This window comes from Anolis carolinensis, chromosome 4 (assembly GCF_035594765.1).
Source record: "Anolis carolinensis isolate JA03-04 chromosome 4, rAnoCar3.1.pri, whole genome shotgun sequence".
NCBI classification, from domain to species: Eukaryota; Metazoa; Chordata; class Lepidosauria; order Squamata; family Dactyloidae; genus Anolis; species Anolis carolinensis.
In genome coordinates this window covers 149,312,215-149,335,139 of record NC_085844.1, presented here as the reverse complement: position 1 = coordinate 149,335,139, position 22,925 = coordinate 149,312,215, and the positions used below count along the sequence as shown (strand labels likewise).

The following is a 22,925-nucleotide window of genomic DNA, read 5'->3' as shown; positions in this document are numbered from 1 at the left end:
ATTATTATTATTATGCCATTTTTTGTTTATTGAAGCCGCCCTGAGTCCCTTTGGGGAGAGAGGGCATTTTAGAAATGTTGTTGTTGTTGTTGTTGTTGTTGTTGTTATTCTCTCACTGCCTACTCACATATATTCTTTTTCAGGTATTCAGAGCAATGAATATACCACAGATTAGAAATCCTTCTTTGCCAGAAGAGATACCAGAAGCCTACCATGCCAAAATAGCTCTTTTTGGAGCAGGACCTGCAAGTATTAGCTGTGCCACTTTTTTGGCTCGGCTAGGCTACTCAGATATCACCATTTTTGAAAAAGAAAATTATGTTGGTGGTTTAAGGTAAGTAGCTAGTGTTTAAAGTAATCCTCTTCAAGTTCCTAAACTTGTAGTCATATAAGATACATTGAGATTCAGTTCATAATTGGATCAATTCAGAAACATGTTAAAAATAATAGTAATCCGTGTTTAGTCTTTCACTGCTAAGGTTTTAAACCCTCTGTCTACACTGATCATCCTTCAAGGAGACCTTAAGCATCACTCATACCCATGACCTTAATTCCATCACTTTCTTTCCATTACATGATCTTTTTGCCATCTTCAAAAGCTAGTATGATGTCCTTTGCACCTTTTTCTCAACCCAGTAAAAGTACAAGCACATCTTTTAATTTTGTTGTAAAACTGAAAATAGGATGCTTATTTTACATTAATTGAATTATTGCTTGATGCTCGCTTTGTTTTATGTGTTTTCAAACTAGATTTTGAGTCATTTTACAAAGTTCAAAACATTAAGTTAAATAAAAGTATAAATATAAAAGGATCCAACTATAAAACTCAAAAATAAATTATGAGGAAGAGGCACAAAATGTTTGGCAGTTGTACAGTTGGCATATGCAGTTCTTACCTCTGTGCTGAATGATTTCTGTGCCACCTGCTCAAGGTAACCAGCTACTATAAAACATTTCCTCTATCATATGCTTGGAGTTAGGTGATGGGGCATCTGTCCTAGTTTGACAGTGATAGTCGTGATTAATTTTCTGACATCCCCTTTTCAGCTGCTTAGGAAGCCCCAGTTTCTTACTCTTCCACCCTCTTTGCTGAAAACTGAGTTCAAAGTGTGAAAGTGGCTTGTGCTCAATTTTCTTGGTAGATGGAGAGAAAAAAGAGGCAGAACCTTGGCCTTCCAAGTAGAATTAGGCAAAAGCAAATTGCTGAAGCCGCTTCCGGTCTGCGTGTTCATCCCTATTAATAATTGTTGACATCTTGACCACACTCTAATGTTGTTAACCTACATGGGTCTTGGTTTTCATCTGGGAAATGTTGGAGGATATAGATTTGAGACCTCTTTGCTAAGCAATTCAAAGATATATCTAACTAAAAAAAGAAAGAATAAAAAGTGGTAAGAAGGAATCTTCATTACACATATATAAACATGAAACATGGGGCCCTCGGTGGCACAGCATGTTAAAGCGCTGAGCTGCTGAACTTGTGGACTGAAAAGTTGCAGGTTCGAATCCGGGGAGCGGAGTGAGTGCCCGCTGTTAGCCCCAGCTTCTACCAACCTAGCAGTTTGAAAACATGTGAGTAGATGAATAGGTACCATTCTGGCAGGAAGATAATGGTGCTCCATGCGGTCATGCCTGCCACATGACCTTGGAGGTGTCTATGGACAATGCTGGCTCTTCGGCTTAGAAATGGAGATAAACACCAACCCCTAGAGTCGGACACAACTAGACTTAATGTCAGGGGAAACCTTTACCTTTTCCTATAAATTCACACCAACATTCACAATTTAGAATTAAACATTGGGTATTATGTCTACTTTAGAGCTATTCATTCATGTGGAGAAAAATTCTGTTTTCTAGACAAATCAATCAAGTTTGTATTTCACACAGAATAAATCCCTATTTACAGTATTTTCTAAACAATAAATCGTATTTGTGCACAGGAATTAATTTTTTTAACATTGAAATAGTATGTTACATGCAGAAACAGCTGTTTTCTGTACAGAAAATTCTGATTTCTGCTCAAAACACATTTGGTGCAAAATAATCCTAACTTGCGAATCATCTTTAAAATTGTGTTTTAAATTTTTTTGCAACAAAAGAACATTGATGAAATTATTCATATAGAAGATAGCTTGTAAAAATTATGACCCTATTATTTAATTTGACCAGGCAATGCAGGATTAAAGAGTACTATAAGTTTAGCTACCTAATCATGTATTTATTTTCTTTGCATCTTTTTAAAATTGGCTTTAAGCATTTGTTTCTGAAATTTACTCGCAAAAAATGCATTTCTATGTATTTCGTGATGAATTGAGATGCTTTACATGAATTTTGGTATAGCCTTTGAGCTAAGAAGCATCACAAAATTTAAAGAAGCCCAATCATGTTTCTTTTACTTCGGAATACAAGCTGAAGAACACTATTTAATATTCCTAGCCTAATAGTCACTAAGGTAGTGAAGTAGTTCACTCAGCATTGCATTTGAAAAAAAAAACATGTGTTATATAGTAGCATGAAAGCTCATGCTACAATAAAAACCAGTTACTCTTAAAGGTTTGCCATATTCTCCCCCGTCCCCCTTTTTTTTGTGTACGCAAGAGCTTCCCTGTTGTGAAGATACACTTCATATTTTCTTTTTGGGGATTTTAACTTAAGTTTGCCCTTTAAAAGAAGTTTATTATTCTAGAATACCCGCTTCTTTTAAAAAAGCAGCTGGTGAATGTTCATGGCTTCTTTTTATTTGTTCTCTCTAGTACATCTGAAATCCCCCAGTTCCGGCTCCCGTATGATGTAGTGCATTTTGAAACCAAGCTTATGAAAGACCTCGGAGTGAAGGTAATGAAAAATATAAAGTGCCTTGGTATACCTCACAGAAAAAGAAGTCGGAGCTCTGCCAAAGATTAACAGCAAAATGTCATGCACATTAGTAAAGAACAATTAAAAGCTACACCAAGCTGAAGGAGGAAGATTCTTTCTCTTGCTCAGGGCATTTGTCTGTCTGCTGTCTGAATGCCGCTAGTTTGGAAAAGGGCAATCAATAGTTCTCATCTGGCTTGCCTGCATGTGATTAATTGTCTGTAAGAAACAAATACCTAAATGGCTTTAGGGGTTCAGTGTAGCTATTGGAAGGTTTGTCTTTAATCACATACCATTGTTACTGGTTTCTCTCTCATTTTATGCAAGATAAGTACTAGGGTTGTGTGTGTATATATCTGCACACACACACACGCACACACAACACACACTCATATACATCTTGTCTTAGCTTTTTTATACAAAACAATCCCACATGGAAGACTTCCACTTTGGATATGCTGGGAATAGGAAGTTGATAACTAAGTGGTGCCTTAATTTCCTGTATTAAAGAAGTATGAATGATTTTTAAATTTTCTTGAAAAATGCAGTAGCTTTGTCTGTTTTACAATTTCTTCTTTTGTAAATTGATGTCTACTAATCATATAGGCATATATTAACTTCTACCAAGTTCCTCCTGGGATAATAAACTTATTGAACAAAAATTAGGATGACAGGATTTTAAATTTGATTAAAGAAAGGCACATTGCTCTTAATATCTCTTAGTCTAGCTGGTGTTCTCTTGATCCTTCGATAAACACAGAAGAAAAAACCCTACTCAGTTTCTTCCATTTCCACCACAAAAGTTCTTCCCTCTCTTAAATTAGAGAAATCACAGTGCTTGGGGATGAAGAAGACAATATGGTTTGATAATGCCCTAGAAGTTTTTTATGTCAACAGATCTTTTTCATATATTATTGTAAACTAGGTCTAAATTTCATGATTAGTGCCCAAAATTATCAAATCTCTTCAAATCCATTCGTATAACTTTATCATCATTGTATATCATACAATACCATCCTCAACCACATTATATATGTAGAATTACAAAACAAAACACCCATCATTCCACATATGATTTTTTTTTTCATGTCAGGAGTGACTTGAGAAACTGCAAGTCGCTTCTGCTGTGAGAGAATTGGTCGTCTGCAAGGATGTTGCCCAGGAGACACTCAGATGTTTTAATATCCTGTGGAAGGCTTCTCTCATGTCCCCACATGGGAAGGTGGAGCTGACAGATGGGAGCTCACCCCGCTGCCTGCATTCGAACCACCGACCTTTTGGTCAGCAGTCCTGCCTGCACAAGGCTTTAACCCATTGCGCCACCGAGGGCTCCTATATATATTATATAATATACACATACATATACAATAGATGTGAATTATGTATACTTTGTAACAAATAATGTAGTGTATTTCAAGAGGGTTGCAAGTGTGTTATATTATTTTGTCAATCATTATGAATTATCACATTTCTTCTAAAAGGAAAAATATTTTTCCACATATACTCAACCCAAAAATGATCTCCAGGACCATCAATGTCCATCTTTAAATTTCATGTGAACAAGTATTTTTCATTTGCTTCAGTACTGAAGACATCTCTACATGTGTTTGTGTTAGTTCCTGAAGGGACTGTATATGTCTATATGTCTATGTGGGGTGAATGAAGATTCTTGAGACTCCCTGTGAAGAAGCCATCAAGGTGTGGCTTTCTGATGGGGAGGGGCATCAGAAAAAAGGCTGACTCCTAGTAGTGGGAACTGTATTGTGGTTTGAACTGTCATGTTCCATCAGGACAATGTGCTATGCAAGAAAACAACTATTGTTGCTTCAAATTATTACCATACCCACCATATTCACCTGACCTCGCACTGTTAGACTTCCACCTTTCCGCCCACTATATATAAGAAATGCCTGAAAGGAAAGCCATGAAAGACTGGTGCGACTCCCAAATTTTCCCCCAACCCTAAATTTCTCCCCAAAGCTTGGCCAACCTGGAGCACAAATGAAAAAAGTGTGTTGAAGTGGAGAGGGACTACATGGAACAGTTGGGAAGTTCCATCACTATCAAACAATCGCATCACATGCAGGCTCAAGACATTTCATCCACCTCTCATATGATTGCGTATAATAAATAAACAATTTCCAAAGAGCCTGCTCATTTTTCCGTATAAATATCATGAAGTTCCAATATTTGTATATGTAGAGTGCTGACATTTACTCTGTGTTTCTGGATTTCATCACCACAAGTTGGGTGCTGAGGTGGTGATAATAGGAGCCAGATAAAATTCAGATTAGTTGCTAGGTGGCAAAGGACCTTCATTCTCTAAGGGCCCTTCCACACAGCCATATAATCCAGAATATCAAGGCAGATAATCCACAATATCTGCTTTGAACTGGATTACCTGAGTCCGCACTGACATATAACCCAGTTCAATGTGGATTTTATACAGCTGTGTGGAAGGGGCTCTAGTCCGAAGTGTGGGGAATCACACCTATTTCAAGGAGTAAGCCTGCTTTGGGTATTTTATTCAAAAACAGACTGAAGTTCTTTTAGGAGTTCTTGCGCATGCGTCATTGTTATTTTGTCTTATATTTGGTTCTAAGATGAAAATCATGCTTGAAAATGTCTGTTGGCCCTAAATGGGATTTTATGTTCTTGAATGATTGATTGAATGACCAGTTGAAAGCTTCTGCATAACTTGAGTTTCAAACTGACTGATACAGTTATGATGAGATTTCAAATATTATCGTTTCAGATAATTTGTGGAAGGAGCCTTTCAGTAGAAGGATTGACACTCAGTGCCTTGAAGAAAGATGATTACCAAGCAGTCTTTATTGGAATTGGTAAGAATTCATCATTCTTTTCTGAATTCCATTTTACTGGAAATATTGTATATATATGATTAATGCTGCAATAAACGGGCCGTGTTTCTGTGTATTGGCAAGAGACCTTTAAACACTTCTAATGCTAAAGTGATATAGTTACAATGTATGAGTTTTTACCATCCTCTGACTAGTTTTAATGTGACCTTACGTAGAAATGACCACTTTCACCAGTATATAATTACACCTATTACCTACATGAAATATTTCTCTGGGGCTGTGGAACAGTGTTGGCTTTGACAATCACTGCTGTGTTACATTAGGAACGGAGTTAATAAAACCTGAATCAATATGTTCCAGTACAATTATCACATTCCTAAGGAGCACTTTGTTTAATAGATGTCACTAATTTAGTCAAGATCTCAATATGATCATTAAGCAACAAAATTCCTTAGGGGACTTATTTATACTAAATTAATGTCAGCAGATTGGAAGATCAACATTATATATTTTTTAAAAAAGCTTGCCCAGTTATGCAATGTATTTAGGTATTTATTTTACTTTTTTATTATAGTGGAAAAGAAGAAGTGTTATTTACCTGTTTGTGTGCCATTTTAATTGTAACTTTTAAAGATCATTTTTTTTAACAGTCCTTATTTTGAGGTTCACTCATTGTTTCGTAAAAGGACACCTTTGCCTAGATACCCATCAAGCTTCCAGTTCACATAGAATTGAAACATTTATTCAGATTATCAATTGGATTTATTGATTAAAACCTTGGCCTACTATTTTGATATGTCTACAATTAATTGAATAACACTTGCTTTTAAAAAATGTTTTAACATGTGTGCTTGTAATTAATGGTGGTAAGCATTGTCTTAAAGCAGCATTCCTCTTAACTCACACATTGAAACAACTCTTTTAAATGATGTCTGCTGTGACATGTATGTGAATCATGTATAAACAAAGGAAGCATGCAACATATAACAGAAGTGTTTTTGTCCTTATGTAGATTTGGTCAATTAATTCTTTATGATGGAATACGTGATAATGGGCCATGTTTTAGCATAGCAGGTTAATCACCAAGCTGCAATAAATCTTGCCAACCGGAAGGTTGACAGTTTGAAGCCCGGGTCAGGGTAAGCTTTTGAACTTTAGCCCAGCTTCTGCCTACCTAGCAGTTTGAAAACAAATGTGAGTAGAAGAATAGGAACTGCATTAAAGCGGGGGGTATTTAGGCTTGGCGTTTCAATCAGAAAAAGGAGGAAGTTTACAAACAAAAGAAAGCTTTTCGGCAGGGAGTTGGTGCAAAAGCACCCCCGGTGGTCAGAACGGAGCACAGCCTCCAAAGATGTTGAAAGATAGGAAAGCCTACATTTACCTCTATCTGTTGTCTGTTTTGTCGTTGTTATAATCAGCATTGAATGTTTGCTGTATACAAGTTCTGTGTTTCGCCCTGAGTCCTGGGTAACTGATCTGATAGGAAGTTCTGTGTTACTGATTTACTTTCTGGACATTGTGAGTCCTCTATTCCTCATGCAACATCTAAACAAGGTTTTTGATGATTATTTTTTTACCTAGTTAGTGAGTCAATGTTGGAATAAATAGGAGTTCCTGATTTGGTCTGTACTTTAGCAACAAGTGGGGAAGAAAGCATGCAAGATCTGAGTATCTTTGGTCTCACTGGTGGAAATGGGGAATAGAATCCAGATAAGTCTTTTTTATATCCCAAAATTACATCATTTTTAGTTGACAGATCACACTAGTGACATCTAGATGATCCAGATGACATTTTGGCATAAATATGATCTAACTGACAGAAAGAATAAACATACATCGCTCTGGTTGTGCCTTCCCTTTCTCAAAAATAATGTTTAGAGTACTTTAGAAAAACCTTCTGCCAAATGATATGCAAAATAGATGTCATTCTAGTAAAACCTATCTTGTATCCTTTACTGTGTTGTGAATGAAAAGCTGGCATAATCACTTTTCAAGTGAAATGTGTGTTGATCTGCTTAAGAATGTGTACCCAAATCCCTCCCCAACATACGCTAAGCAAATTGAGTATGCACAGCCGAGAGTGGTATGAGACTTAATGCTCTTTATTGATCTAGACGTTGCCTAAGTGAACATAATAAGAAACAAGTTGCCCAACTGTTCTTTTTTCCTGTTATTGATTACAAGCGTGGTAATTCTTGGTACAGCAACAACTGTTGTTCTCCATCTGGGTATTCTGTATAATAAGCTTTGCAGGTTCGTTCTCTCATGTGATTATACTACAGACCATTGTGATTTATATAATCCTAAATCCTTTCATTGTTCAAGGCCTTCCATGCGTAGGAATTTCCACGGGGTCATATTTCTTGATAATTGTACATGAGGCAGTGTGCCAGGTTACCATCCCTCTTGATTTAATCCATCTGACAAACCATGTACCCTTCATTCTTCTTCTCACCCTTTGCTTTGGGGAAACAATCCCAGAAGTTAAGTGGGAATACATAAAGACATTTGGTTTTTCTCTGCAACACAGAGTGAGGTTAAACTTCAGCTGTTTTCTGTATTGAAATTACTTTACAGGTACAGCTGGGATTTTGTTAGGTTCAGAGAGCAAGAAAGAGGCAAGCCAAGGGAAAAAAGTAAATCAAGAACTCATTTCTTCTGACCTACTTGCTTATCTTGATCTTGTGTGCAATGGAACACATGAAGTTGCTGTACACTCAGCCATGCTCTTGATCTACCTGGCCTAGCCTTATCCCCTTTTCCTGAAAACTCCTCCTCAGGGATTCAGACAATAGTTTCTTTCCTAGTTCTGCTACCGTAGGTCATTTTTAACTGGAAATGCCAGGGACTGAATGTGGAAACCTATGTGTGCCTTGCCTGTGAACTATAGATGGCCCCACTCATGCACCTTTTTTTATCAAACCATCACATGATCCCAGCTAGGATTCAGAAGTGCCTCGGTTGTTGTTCCATCGCATTCACAGAGTTGTGAATGAGCTAAGACAAAAAAAAAATACTATGCCAAGAACAGTGAATTGACTGTACTGCATGCTTTATATTGTGCACTGAGAGATTGTTTAGTGCTAAAAAATATTTAAGGCTCCTTCTTAGTCTGCTTGAAAATGGCATGAATAAAGATTTTGGCCGGGCTTTTTCAATTCGCTATACAAAGTGTACAAGTTTTTGGTAGGCAGGTTCTGGGAAGTATTAATCCTTATCAGCAGCATCACGATGAAGACTGACAAAATATAATTTGGAAAAGTTACTTTTATTGGACTAGCCCAAATCAACAAAGGTAATTTTTCCAAACTCTTAACATGAGTTCATGGAAAATAATCTCTATGGTGAAAAGCAAAAGTATCTGAATCCTGAGAGGAAAAATGGGTGATGACTCTTCTTTCTGTGCCTTTCCAGATGCCAAGCCCACTTCAAGATATTTTGCAGCTTGAAACAAAATGGCAAATGATACCTTGTTCTTAGTCATAGTGTTTTGTATCAAGGTTAGTCAAGTTATTTGACATCTTCAGCACTGAATATAAATCACAACATCTCCTTTCTTTCCTCTTTTCTGGAAAAAAACTTATTTGATGGATACAGACCTAACCACAGCTATAATTTGTTGTTTGCCTTCAAGTTGTTTCCATCTTGTGGCAACTCTTAAGGCCATTGGGTTTTCTGAGCACAATTTGTCCAGGGATGGGGACAGCCTTTTGTCTTTTTTTGAGACTGAGAGCATGTGACTTGCTCAAGGTTACTGACTGGGTTTTCATGCCTGCTCAGGAATTCAAACCCTGGTCTCCTAAGTTTTAGTCCAACACTCAAACCATTACAACATGCTACCCCTTGTGTTTATAATAGATTCAAATAAATCAGAGAATTATAGAGTTGGAAGAGATCACAAAGGCCATCCAATCTAACCCTCTGCCATCAAAGCAGCTCCAACAGATGGCCATCCAGCCTCTGCTTGAAAATCTTTAGAGAAGGAGACTTGACCACACTCCCTTATATTAAGTAACCTGTAGCTTTCATGCCATCCCAGATAGGCATCATGTTTATATAGGATTATTGGAGTAACTGGCTTCATCACAGCATCATGAATTTGAGATGCATGACTTCTGACCATTTTATCAGACCATTCAGTGGCTTATGGAACATGGGAGTCTTTTGTGTAGAACAACTACTACATGATGAGTGTACCATTTGCAGCAGTCTTACCTGCTTAAGAAAACACCTGATTTTTAAAGCTGTGTTAGCCTAAAGGATTCTGTGATGATTAATTTCCTTTTTGAAAAAAATGGATATAAACATTAGAACTTAAAATACATAGCTGGCAGGTGCTGAGTTTCAAAATGATATTTGTAGGCATTTGCTGCTAGCCACGTGTCTCCTATAGAATTGACGTCATTTTAATGCTCAGTTATTAAAAGAAAATGCCATAAACTTTGGAAATGAATCATTAAGGTATGGGCTTTATTTGTTAAGAAATAGAAGTGATGACATATGCTGCAGAACCCATTTAAAATAACATCAATCCTTGCATACCACAAAAACAATCAATTATAGCTGTCTATGCTTCTTATATAATAGAGTTTGGATTGTTTTGCTACTTCAGAAGCAGAAGGACTGCAAAAGAAACCTCCACAAGTTTATATTTCATAATAAATGACACTGTAGACATTAATAATGAAATAAATTATTGTTTTATTCAAAAGGAAATCATCTCTAAGAAATGCTCAGCCACTAAAGTTGCCAGGTTTTCCTTATTTTAAGAAATGTCTCTTATTTGGAGGTATGAAACTTTATCCATTATGGGGTTCCCAGGTGTCCCTTATTTTGAGGGATCTCATTTATTTGAGGTCTGAAATTGTAGTTTGTTATATAGAGTTTTTCTTTTTTTCATGTCAGGGGTGACTTGAGAAACTGCAAATTGCTTCTGTTTGTGAAAGAATTGGTTGTCTGCAAGGGTGTTGGCCAGGGGACATCTGGATGTTTACCATCTTGTGGGAGGCTTCTCTCATGTCCCTATAGACCAAATCAGATACTAGAAATCCTGTGTTTGGAACATGGGCTTTTCAAGAAAAAAGGCCAAGTGCAAACAAAGCCATTGTTCTATGTCCTAGTCTCTAGATCAGCAAACTTGCTCCATCTTTAGTATTTTACTGAAGTATTAAGCTATAACGTTGTTCAACCAGAATAAGCAAAGACAAGGGTTTGCAGGATGTTTCATTCAAATATCAAGGGTTCTGCTTTTCTTATCTACAATATATGCACATTTGCTACCAGATGCATTCTTAGTGCAGTGTTCTCTCTACCAATTGATGTTTTTGGACTGCCTTTAAGGGTGGACAGTATAATGTGCATTACAGCAACCTTAGCTGGAGGTAATTTTGGCTCACTTCCTTCTAACAAACCATCCAAAGATGGTTAAAAAGCATTGCTGACTACCACTGATACCTGCTCTTCCATAGAAATCGCTGGTAATATAAGGAGATCACAATCTCATACCGCCCAATTTGTACACCACTGTCCAGATCACTGTGTGGTTGGTGGGGACGAGAGATAGGACCTTCTCAGTGGTGGCCCCTCAGTTGTGGAACCCCCTCCCAAGTGATATCAGCCCTCTTCCTCCTGGCTTTTAGAAAGAGAATTAAAACCTGACTTTGGGAGCAAGCCTTCGAGAAGTAGTTGAGCAATAAGTTTACTTGAAATTGTGCAATTGACTCTGGATCAGCCTTAGACCTTGTTTTTTGGATGCTGTGTCTTAACATTGGGTTGTATTTAAATATGTTTTTATGTATGCTTATTTTAATCTTAATGTAACCTTTTTATGTTTTATGTTGTAGGCACCATGTAGTGCCGTTTGTAAGCCACCTTGAGTCCCCCCAGGGGTTGAGAAAGGGAGGATCTTAATATGGCAAATAAATACATACATACATACATGCATAAATGTTTCCATGTATCCATCAATCAATCAATCTATCGTCATATACTCTCCTTTTCTCTGGCAGAATGCTAGCTCCACTAGTAGTTTTAATATACAATTGCTGTGTACTTTTAAAAAGCGGAACATTCTCTGTGAGGCATCCTCTTTTCAAAACTTTAAAACCAAAAAAAAAAAAGTATTTGCTGGCGAATGTAATGTGCAGTGACAATAATTGCACTCTTTGTCATTTAGTCAAAAAAGGTGTGTATTACAGTAGATGTCTGCCTATAATTCCATCTTTAAAAACAAAAGTGTTAAGAACACCAAAGCTTTGGAAAATAAATACTTGGGGTGCATACATGCTGTAGAATAATTCCACTTTCATTGCCTTGGAGTCATGGGGGTTGTAGTTTTCCAAGGTCTTGCACCTTCTCTGCCTTCTCTTTGGCTCAGCACTAAGATTACCATATTATGCAAATCTAATGTGCCCCTCCCCCCATTTTGGGTAGTAATATAGCTAAAAATGGTGAGCACTAGATTTGAGTAAATGCAGTAATTACAATAGAGTCAACCTGACTTCCCTTGTGAGGGAGTTCCGACCCAGATGTTGCCACAAGACAAGCACTCTTTTCTGTGTACCTACCTACCAGGTTAACCTCTCCTGGTAGTAGGATATGCAAGAGTGCCTCTGCCTCAGTTTTGCTGACTATATCTCTGCAAGAGGGGAGGAAATATGACTCAATGAGGATCAGTGCTCTCAATCAGGATTCTTTTCTGCAGGATCGAGTGAAGAGTAGGGCCATTATATAAAGGATAAAAAGAAATGTAAAAAAAAAACCCCTGTACATCCACCATTTTAGTGGATTGGGGTTGGATCTACACTGCCCTATAATCCAGTTTGATGATCAACGTCAATCATATGAACCTAAATTGACCATATAATGTACTTCAAACTAGATTATAGGGCAGTGTAGATCCAGCCTCAGGCTCCATCAACACTGCCATTATAATGCAGATTGAACTGAATTATATAGTCAGTGTAGACTCATATAATGCAGTTTAACTGAAATGAGCTAGATTATATGACCATATAATGCAGTTCAATCTGCACAATAATGGCACTGTTGATGGGGCATCAGTCTTGTTGAAGTTTTAAAGCATGCGCCATCTTATAATAGTTCCAACAATCCTTTCTTTCCATATTACTATCTCTTTGCAAAAGATACTGAAAAAGAACATAAGAGAAAGTAACTTCATCTGTAGTAGAACTTCAGTTTTCTAATTGTTGGAATTTTTTTGAAAAGGTCTTTTTTGCCTTATCTAAAAAATAAGGCGTAGTTGAAGAGAATTTCTCACCTGCTTTGTATCACATTAGCTAATAGTGCTGTAAAAAAACAACTTCTGAGAATTAGCAATGCCAATTGTTGTTGTTGTGTGCCTTCAACTCCTTTCTGACTTTTGGCAGTCCTAAAGCAAATTGATCTTGGAGTTCTCTTGGCAAATTTGTTTCTTTGCCTTTCTCTGTGGTTCAAAGAGTATGATTTGTCCTGCCTTACCCAGTGGGTTTCCATAAATAAGCAAGGTTTTTAAGCCGGGTCTCCAGAGTTGTAGTCCAGTGTTCAAATTACCACATCACAGTCTCTCACACAATACAAATTCATCAAAGTCCATCATTGTGGGAAGAATGCAATATAGATCTGAAGAATGCAATGAGGTAACAGATGTTCTTATTTATTAGCTTATTTATTTATTGTGTTTCTGTATTGCCTCTGAGCCCAAAATGACTCTTCAGGAAATGCACATATAAAAACCAATGAAAATGTTGAAAAGATTAAAAAAAATTTTTTTGAAGTGCATTAAAATAATTTTTAAAAATTCTAAAAGCAATCTAAAAACAACCTTACAATCCAATTTGAAAAAGCACTTTCAAATACTGAATGTCATGGGTATCCTGCTGAAAAGTTCAAGAGATGGGGGCAACATCCTTACATAGGGAGTTCCACATTCAAGGCACTGCTATAGGAAAAGCCCTTTTGTAAACCTACTGACTTTTCACAAAGTGTTAGGACACACAACTGAGCCTCCTCTAGATATCTCTAGTTTCTATCAGACTCACATGAGAGAAGTCAATTTTCTTTAGATATCTTAGCCCCAAGTCATTTAGGTCTTTGTAGGTCAACGACACCACCTTGAATTAAACTTGGAAGCAAAGTGTAAGCCAGAGCATTTTGCTTCTGGAATAGTCATATGTCTCTGTGAGAGCCATATTACATTGTTAGGAGCCATTCTATGTACATAGTTTTCAGCTTATATCAGAACCATATTTCTTCAATACTATAAGATCCCTTGGAGGGGAAGGGATAGAGCAGGACTTGACTGTGGCTAGAACCAGGAAGAGCAAGGATGCTGAGAATATTCTGAATTTCAAAAGTTTTTTTCTCTCTTGGAGAAAGGGTGAGATTTTCATTGCTTAGTTTCTTCAGAACATGAGTCTTTGAAAATGCACCAAAGAGGAATAACTACATTTGCAGGGGGTGAACAATACAGTTATCCTGTAGCCTTTTGCGACTTTAAATCATGATATGCTTTGATGGTTTTTCTGTGCTCATAAAGAGTATTACAAGTTCCCTCTGTGCTGTGACATTGCTGTAACACCTGTTACCCCATTTTCAGCTGCCTGAAGATTTTGTGTGCTGTTGAATCCCATTTTGTCCTAAGCAACACATTTTATGGTTGTACAAAATCATTCTCTTTTACTGACCCCACAAACCTTTTATATACTATATAATTTTCTGTATCTGAAGGTGCAAGCACACTATTAGATAGAGCAAATCAAATCATTCATCTCAAGATCCACAGAGTAATTGCACTTGTTCCGTGCTAATTAACATACCATTGGAAACAATGGTGTTATCAGATAATCTCATTGATCTCCACCAAATTGCGCACCAAAAGAGAAATTAAAAGTCGGAGCATTAGTATACTTTTTTGGAGTCACAGGGTTGATTTATTCTGTTATCCCTAAAAAGTAAGTAATCACCTTGTGCCAATTATTATCTTCTGATTAACTATGCAGTGCCACCTGGTGTGCAGATGGGAAGAATATTACATATCAAGGGCTCTGTTCACACCCACCCACATGCATTGAAAACCTATGTGACAAAAAAATGAACAGATGTTCATTTTGCTTGTGATACAGACAGAAACTGTGCCTCTTGCTCCTCATTAATAAACCAAATTTAGAGGATACTTTCTGCATATGGACATTTTTGACCGAAGGCCAGCACAAGTATTTTGGGAAAGTTGATATATTTATCTGTGTTTCTCCATCCAATTTTACCTTCTTGTTTTTGCAGTACATTCTAGTTCTCCTCCATCCTGCTTGTAACTCTGCCTTCTGAATTTTTCACCACCCATATGGAGAGTGGGAAGAGAACATCATTTGAAGTATTTTTTAAAAGAAAATGCTCTCTGCTATGTTTGCCTAAGATGGATTGCATTTTCTGAAAATATAAAAATAAAAATGGCAAAGTTCCACAAAGAACTATTTGTGATATAATATTTCACAAAAAGAGAACATAATATAGGTCAGGGTTTCTCAAACTTTTTTTTAGCTGCGACCTGATACATTTTTACATGACCCCAGGTATATAGGTGTATAAAAGGGATATAAAAATCAAACATTTACTGATAATAAACCAGCATTTTTAAGGCTTGCTAAGCAGGTTGATTTTTCTTTTTAGGAAGTACACATCAATTTCATGATGGAAGGTGGTCCCGACAAGGGTTGGCTTTACTTTCCTTCCTCTTGACACATTTCTCTCTTTCACCCTCCATTTGTGCCTCTTCAAATTCCACAGCAGCACTGTTGGTAACAACTGACCTCCAGTTAGAATGCTTGAGGGACAGGGCTTCCCAGTTCTTGGTGTCTATGCCAGTTTTTAAGGTTAGCATTAAGCCCATCTTTAAATCTCTTTCCCTGTCCACCAGTATTCCATTTTCTGTTCTTGAGTTTGAAGTATTGTACCTGTTCTGTGAGACTGTGATAAGGCATTCGGACAACGTGACCAACCCCATCTTTTCCTATAGTCCCTGGGCACAGGTTGAAATCTCGTCCAACTCTTACATTAAAATCCCCCAAGAGGGTGATTTTTATCTTTAACTATCTCCAATAGAACGGTGTCCCACTGACAGTATTTTTTTTCCTTGATGTGTTCCTCAGCAACTAGTGTTGGTGCATAGGCACTTATGATAGTTGCCTGAGACTTGTTGGCAAGATTAATTCGGAGGGCTGAGAGTCATTTGTTAATGCCAATGGGTGCTTCAGACAGATGATTCACCAGGTCGTTTCTGATAGCATAGTGAACTCAGTATATTCTTCATTCTTGTTCAGGCAGTCGCTTCCAGAAGAAGGTATAGCATCCCCTTTCTTCCTTCATCTGTCCCTCTCCTGCTCTGGGTCTCTTGAAGAGCTGATATATTGCAACTCCCTTGCAATAATAACAGTCCTGTGTTCAAGGTGTTCATTCTCTGTGTTATCCAACAATGTCCGTACATTACACATTCCAAAGTTCATTTTTCTTTTTTGGCTGAAAGGTGGCCTCTCCGGACATGGCAGTCAAGTCAGGGATAAAAGAGGCAGACTATGTTTAGGGCACCTTTTCTAGCCCCCTCCCTGTATGGGGTGAACCTAAAAAGGCTGCTCAGTTATGAATATAGCTGCTTAACTACTCAACTGCCTTGGACCTTGTGGTAGAACAACTGAATCCATATGCACTGTCCATGTGCCAGTCTGTGTCTAGGGGCTTCCAAATTTCACAGTCCTACCCCCATTGCCATTTTCTGGGACTTTTGTTGACTTCTTTTTTGAAGACATCTGTGTGTGAATTTGATTTATGTGTGGAAATCAGTGTACAACCAGCCAACACACAGTCTTCACAGAACGAGGTGCACATCCAGTTGCATGGTTAACCTGACAATCAGTGGCTTCTCATCTGTTGCAGCCTTCTTCTGCCTTCACAGCTGTTCCAACATGTACCATGTTATCATCCGCCTGCTCCACCATTTTGGACTTCAGATTGTGCTTAGCCTAATTCCTCCCCTGTGGCCCTGCCACACAGGGAGGTCCCCATGGGAGCACATGACTCCAGCGATTGCCCACAGGTTTACTGGAACACATAAGCCCCTCTCCATGACAGATGACAATCCATCAAGGGGAGAGTCCTCTGTAAACACTGCATAACATATTTGTATACATGTCTTTAGCTGGTATTCAGAAGAATTTTCCTTTGACAAATTTTATGACCTCCATTTTTTTTCTTGTGGGCCTCCATGTGGGCCTAAACTCATATTTTAAGAAGCAGTGATATAGGTCATATGTCACATTCAGAGCCTATGAAGTGAGGAGTGTGTGCAAGCATGTACATGCTCATGTATTTAATTTCCACAGCCATCTTGTCTTATTTTTCTGCCAGACCAATCCTCCAATTGAATGAAGAATGCCTTTGGACTTGGCATCATTTGAGCTATGCTTGGTATTCTTTCTAGATATAGAAGTGAAACATAACATACCTTCCTACATTTCACCGATGAAAATAAGGACATGTATGGTCAGGTGATTTAGTGCACAAAATGCACTGATTTCTCAACAAAAGATAGCGTGGGATTGGGATTTCCCCCCCACCAAATTGCACTCCAGCACTCTAACTACTATTCCATTCTGACTTTCTGGTTTGAGTCTCCACAGAGCCATGAAACCAACTGGTGATTGCACACACATAGCAATCACAATGACAACAATGCTGCTATTTTATTAAGCCTTAGCCTAATAAAATAATAGCACTGGTGTCATTGTGATTCATCAGTCTGCTCTGTTGTGCTTTCCATATATGTACTTAGCTTCACAATGAAAGAAGATACTAGTTTTGTACAGAGATAGGAGTACTACATAAACAATATATTCTGCAAATTACAAAGAAGAAAGAAATATGAATGAATTTGGACAGCTGCCTTATAACAGAGTCTTATAACAGAGAAGCTGAAGAATCTTCAAGGTAATGTTTCTCTATGTCAAGATGTCCAGTCTTAATCAGAATAGTATTCCAAATTCTAACTTTCAGAATGATGCAGGTTGGCCAATTTCTTAGAGTTATAGCCCCCAAAATAGTCTTTCTAAGGTCTGTGACACCCATTGCTTCAGAATGTCTTGATAAATATAAATACAAAATGATGTGATGCAATTGGTTTCCATTCCCTCCTGTCTGACTTTGACCCTGTACAGGTTGAATGTATCCACCTGACACTTTTGCAAAATTCTGTGCCACCTTATTCCATATCAGCCGTGACATAATACAAAATTTAAACAACGGATCCAGAAATACCTGTTCATTTCCCCTTCATTTTACCTCCCCCTGAGGCAAGTTAGAGAGCTAGGCTTGTTGGATTCTTGAAACTATATTTTTTTTAAAAGAGGGAAAATGCACCAAAATCTTACTTGACGTTTGGTGTCAATTACCAGTGGGGAAAATGGCAGGTCTTTTTCATGCTAATGAATAAAGTTCCAAGCAGTCTTCCCATATAAATTTGTGTCTTATAAATATAATCATTCCAACTTCCAAGTTCCTCTCGATGCCCATTCAGTAAAGGGGTGCAGCTACTTTGACATGTTAGAGACATCTCAAATGGATGAGGCAGGATTTTTTTCAGTATGTGTCAGTGAGTTGTTTAGGAACCCTCTAAAGGAGCCTGTTTGCTGAAGCATAGCCCATGTCCCTCAGTCCCAGATAATAATCCTGTTATATTAAAGAGCCAAACTCCTCCTAGACATGATATAAACCAACAGGGACTAATAGTTTTGATATGTAGTACAGCTTCTTAACCCTGCCTTAGTTTGGTCAATTGTCACTTTTTTGCTTTTTTGTATATTTTTCCCTAGGGCTATGCCAAATTATTTGCAGCTTTTCTTAAAAAATGTTATGAGCATGTTCCAGTGATACTTTGGTAATGCTACAAAATTGACCATCTTTTTAATTTTGATGATTTTGTCTTCTCTTTTTCTGATTGACTCTGAAATACCACAATATGATGCAATTGACTCCAGCATATCATTCTTGATTGACAAAAATTGCCTCTATCTAGTGGCTTCATTTGCCAAATATCATTGGCGGTAGCAGTATAGCTCAGTGAACAAAATCTCTGACAAATAAGCTCTTTTCACCCTTGCTGCTCCCTTTTTTCTCCTTGTCCTTTTTGAGCTAGGAGCCCCCCTCCCCCCCCAGCATTGGTATTGGAAAGACTATGAAGGAGGGCAAGGGAAACAGGGTTGGGTTTCAAAGGCATATCTGCAATAAAACAATGGAATAAATGCTTGAAGTGAGAAAAATTGGACTTTTAAAGTGATTTTACTGTAGTTATATGTGCCTGTCTAAAACAGGCAAAGTAAACAATAGCTGCCTCCAGAAGCCCTTACTGAGCATCCATGAATGGAAAAACAACAGAGATAAGGGGGAGAGAATATAAGCCTTTCTCCCCAGCTCTCCCAGCAATGTTAATAAACAAAATGGAAATCATAAGAAAAGGAGACGTTGGTGAAAATAATTCCTAGATGCATTTTGGAAGAAGCCTTCAAGTGTTCACTAAGAATGTTCAGAAAGGGTTGGTGTGAGTTTTCTGGGCTGTATGGCCATGTTCCAGAAGCATTCTCTTCCAACGTTTTGCCCACATCTATGGCAGACATCCTAAGAGGTTGTGAGGTCTATTGGAAACTAGGCAAGTAGGGTTTATATATCTGTGGAAGGTCCAGGGTGGAAGACAGAACGTTTGTCTGTTTGAGGCAGGTGTGAATGTTTCAATTGGCCATCTTGATTAGCATTGGATAGCCTTTCAGCTTCACAGTCTGGCTTATTCATCTTTTGGCTGATGTTGATATGGAGGTGCAACAGCTCCTTGTCTGTGTTTGCAAGTTCTTTGTGGATGGTGTGAATTCTCTCTCGAAAGAGGTTGTGTTCCAGACAGTTTCCAATCTCTGTGTGTTTTAGGACATTTTCTCCCTGTCAAGTTCTTTACAGATAGTGTGAATTCTCTTTCGTAAGAATTCCCACAATTTCTCACGGGTAAAAGGACACTACAGGCTCACCGTATTTATGACCGCATGGAACACAACCTCTTATGAGAGAAAATTCATATTTCTTTGGAGGAGAGCAATAATAATAATAACTTTATTTTTATACCCCGCCCCATCTCCCCAAAGGGACTCGGGGCGGCTTACATGGGGCCTTGCCCGATAAAACAATCAAATATCAAAACACAGCAATAAAACAGTTATGCAATAAAAACATCAATTACAGTAAAAACAATCGTTAAAATCAACATAAAACATACAATATTAACACTGGAGACTAATTCATAGAACCCAGGCAAAGTGCAACAATAAGTAACAATGGCTAATCTCGATAAAATAGTGAAGAGTAGAGACATCACACTGATAACAAAGGTCCGCATAGTTAAAGCAATTGTATTCCCCATAGTAACCTATGGATGTGAGAGCTGGACCATAAGGAAGGCTGAGGGAAGGAAGATAGATGCTTTTGAACCATGGTGTTGGAGGAAAATTCTGAGAATGCCTTGGTCACAAGAAGATCAAACCAGTCCATACTCCAGGAAATAATGCCCGACTGCTCACTGGAGGGAAAGATATTAGAGGCAAAGCTGAAGTACTTTGGCCACATAATGAGAAGACAGAAAAGCTTGGAGAAGATAATGATACTGGGGAAAATGGAAGGGAAAAGGAAGAGGGGCCAACCAAGGGCAAGATGGATGGACGGTATCCTTGAAGTGACTGGCTTGACCTTGAAGGAGCTGGGGGTGGTGACGGTTGACAGAGAGCTTTGACGTGGACTGGTCCATGATGTCACTAAGAGTCGGAAGCGACTGAACAAATAAACAACAACATATACTCATGCGACCTTAAAGAAAACTGGCTCAAAATATTCTACCAGTGACATGACACTACAGAAACTAGCCAAGTGCTACAAAAATATTCAGCAGCTTTGCTGGAAATGTGAAGAACAAACTGGCACTTACTTTCATATGTGGTGAGGATGTAAAACTATGAAAACATACTGAAAAAACATTCATGAATCAATTCAGGAAATAATGAAAATGAAATATCAAATAAAACCAGAATATTACTTATTAGGGCTGTCGGACATGAAATTTAATAAAAATTAATAAATCTTATTTACTTATTTGACCATGGCAGCTAGAATTATTTATGTGAAGATGTGGAAATCCAAAGACATGCCAACTAGAGAATAATGGATATTGAAAATATTGGACATAATCAATATCGATAAACTAACATATCATCTAATGATTTATCAAAGCAAGCCAAAGAAAGCAACAGATTGGACTTTATTACAAAATTATCTGAAATCAGCAAAAACTAGTTGGTAAGCAGGAAGACGGAGTAGACAACAAGATAAATCACACAACAGACTTTTTACTCAGATAGATAAATTGGAAGTCAAAAGAAAAAAACAACCTCAACCCCTGAACAACTTTTAACCTTCTCCCCCTCTCTACCTAATCCCTCCACCGCCCTACCCCACTCTACCTCAATCTAACCCACACCTCTTACATACTTGACAATAAAAATCATTCAAAAAACAGCAACACACTGACATATAATCCAGTTCAAAGCAGATAATCTGGGTTAAGAAACTGGATTATATGGCAAAGTGGATGGGTAAAAAGGCAGGAAAGATCTCATATTGAGGTCTTACTTTAAAGCTACGGTGTCACTTGTTTCTAGAAGAATGTTTCTACTGTCATACTCTTGAAGAAAAGGGCTGTGATAAACTTGTGATGTGCCAACATTTTGCATATAGCTTTTGATCTAGTAAAGGAAACAACATTGCCCTCTTTTCTTTCTTTTTAAGGCAATATATTTCTTTGTGGAGAAGAAAATACACAAAGAAGAGTGGATAGTTCTAAATAGGTTACATAAATGGTTCTAAATAGTGGTTCTAAATAGGTTACATAAATGATAGTTCATTGATATCAAGTCAACATTTCTCCACATAATGTTTTCATGACCACGATGTTAAGTCACTTAATTAAGCATTTCTTTTTGAGTGCACATTGTACCAATATAAATTATCTGGAGAATAGTGCAGAAGCAAGCATAACATGCACATAAACCTTCACATACCCAGGTGGTGATAGGCCTTGCATTTTATGAGTTTTGTTTTACCACATTTGACAGAACCATCATAAATAGTTCTTTGTGTGCATGACATTGATTTACATTAAGATACCATAAATTCATACTGTAATTTGGAACAGTTGGCTTTCTGGCCCAATACTTGAACAGGAAAGATCTTGTAAGCCTTGCCTGAGTTGCCTTCTGTGGTGTGTGCCATAATTTCTAGAGTGTTTTACAGCAATGTTTGCATGCTTGCTGGAGTCTGTTAGTGTATGTGTGATATCCCCACAGGTCATAGGAAATTGGGGAGGGGGAGGCTCCTAATTGAAAATCTAATGTGAAGAGTAAGCAGGCTAGGCAACCAAATAGCAAATCTGGATAAGAATGAACTGCAAGCCTACATTACAAAAGAACAAAAAATTCAAAGTCTGTTGTCCTTGATGGGGTCTTCTGTTAAAAGCAATGCAATGCCTATTGTCTGTTAATTTCCACACAACACAATCATATAGTGAATTGAATTGATACATAACAACTGAACACTTAGCATTCAAATTTCCTAGGTATTGCCTGACGTAGTCATCCTTTCTGTAATTTAAATTGATTTTAGGCAATGTGTCTATGCCAGAGATGGAGGAACTGTAGCATAGGCCATTATAGAAAATTATAAACAAGTTTCAATAGCTCGACCCTGTACTTGTTCAAAGATCTTTCTAATTAATGGCCTTCACTGATTAGAGTTTAATGGAAAGAGTTCAGTGATTACAATTTAATGGTCAAAAAGATGTGGTTGATTAGTCTTTAATGCTGCTGTTTATAATGTTGCCAAAGTCAAAAGAGGCTTATTTTTGGTGTAAATTATATAATAACCAGTTGATTTTATTTCTTCTAGTGTAGTAAAAACATATTTGGACCTCTCTGGTCACAATTCTTATTTCATTCTGGCCTTTAATGTACATTAGTAGCTCCTTAATAACAACACATATTTTGTGGTCTGTGGTAGTAATAAATGGTTGTTTACAACTTGTATATAAGTTTGTTCCCATTGTTTACATCAAGAGGCATCCTTATCTATGAAGTACATTGCAGACACTCCTATGCAGTTAAGCCTAATCTGAAGCAA

General features: G+C 37.6%; 1 protein-coding gene across 5 annotated transcripts in view; it reads left to right on the top strand.

Moving 5' to 3' along the window:
* Positions 1-22,925, top strand: part of dpyd (dihydropyrimidine dehydrogenase) — a 668,284-nt gene that overhangs the window by 230,529 nt on the left and 414,830 nt on the right. For all 5 annotated transcript variants that reach the window (XM_062977979.1, XM_008109224.3, XM_003220086.4 and 2 more), the window contains 3 exons: positions 144-334; positions 2,754-2,835; positions 5,612-5,699. In XM_062977979.1, the coding sequence (XP_062834049.1) occupies positions 144-334; positions 2,754-2,835; positions 5,612-5,699 (361 nt within the window). The remainder of the gene's footprint in view (positions 1-143; positions 335-2,753; positions 2,836-5,611; positions 5,700-22,925) is intronic.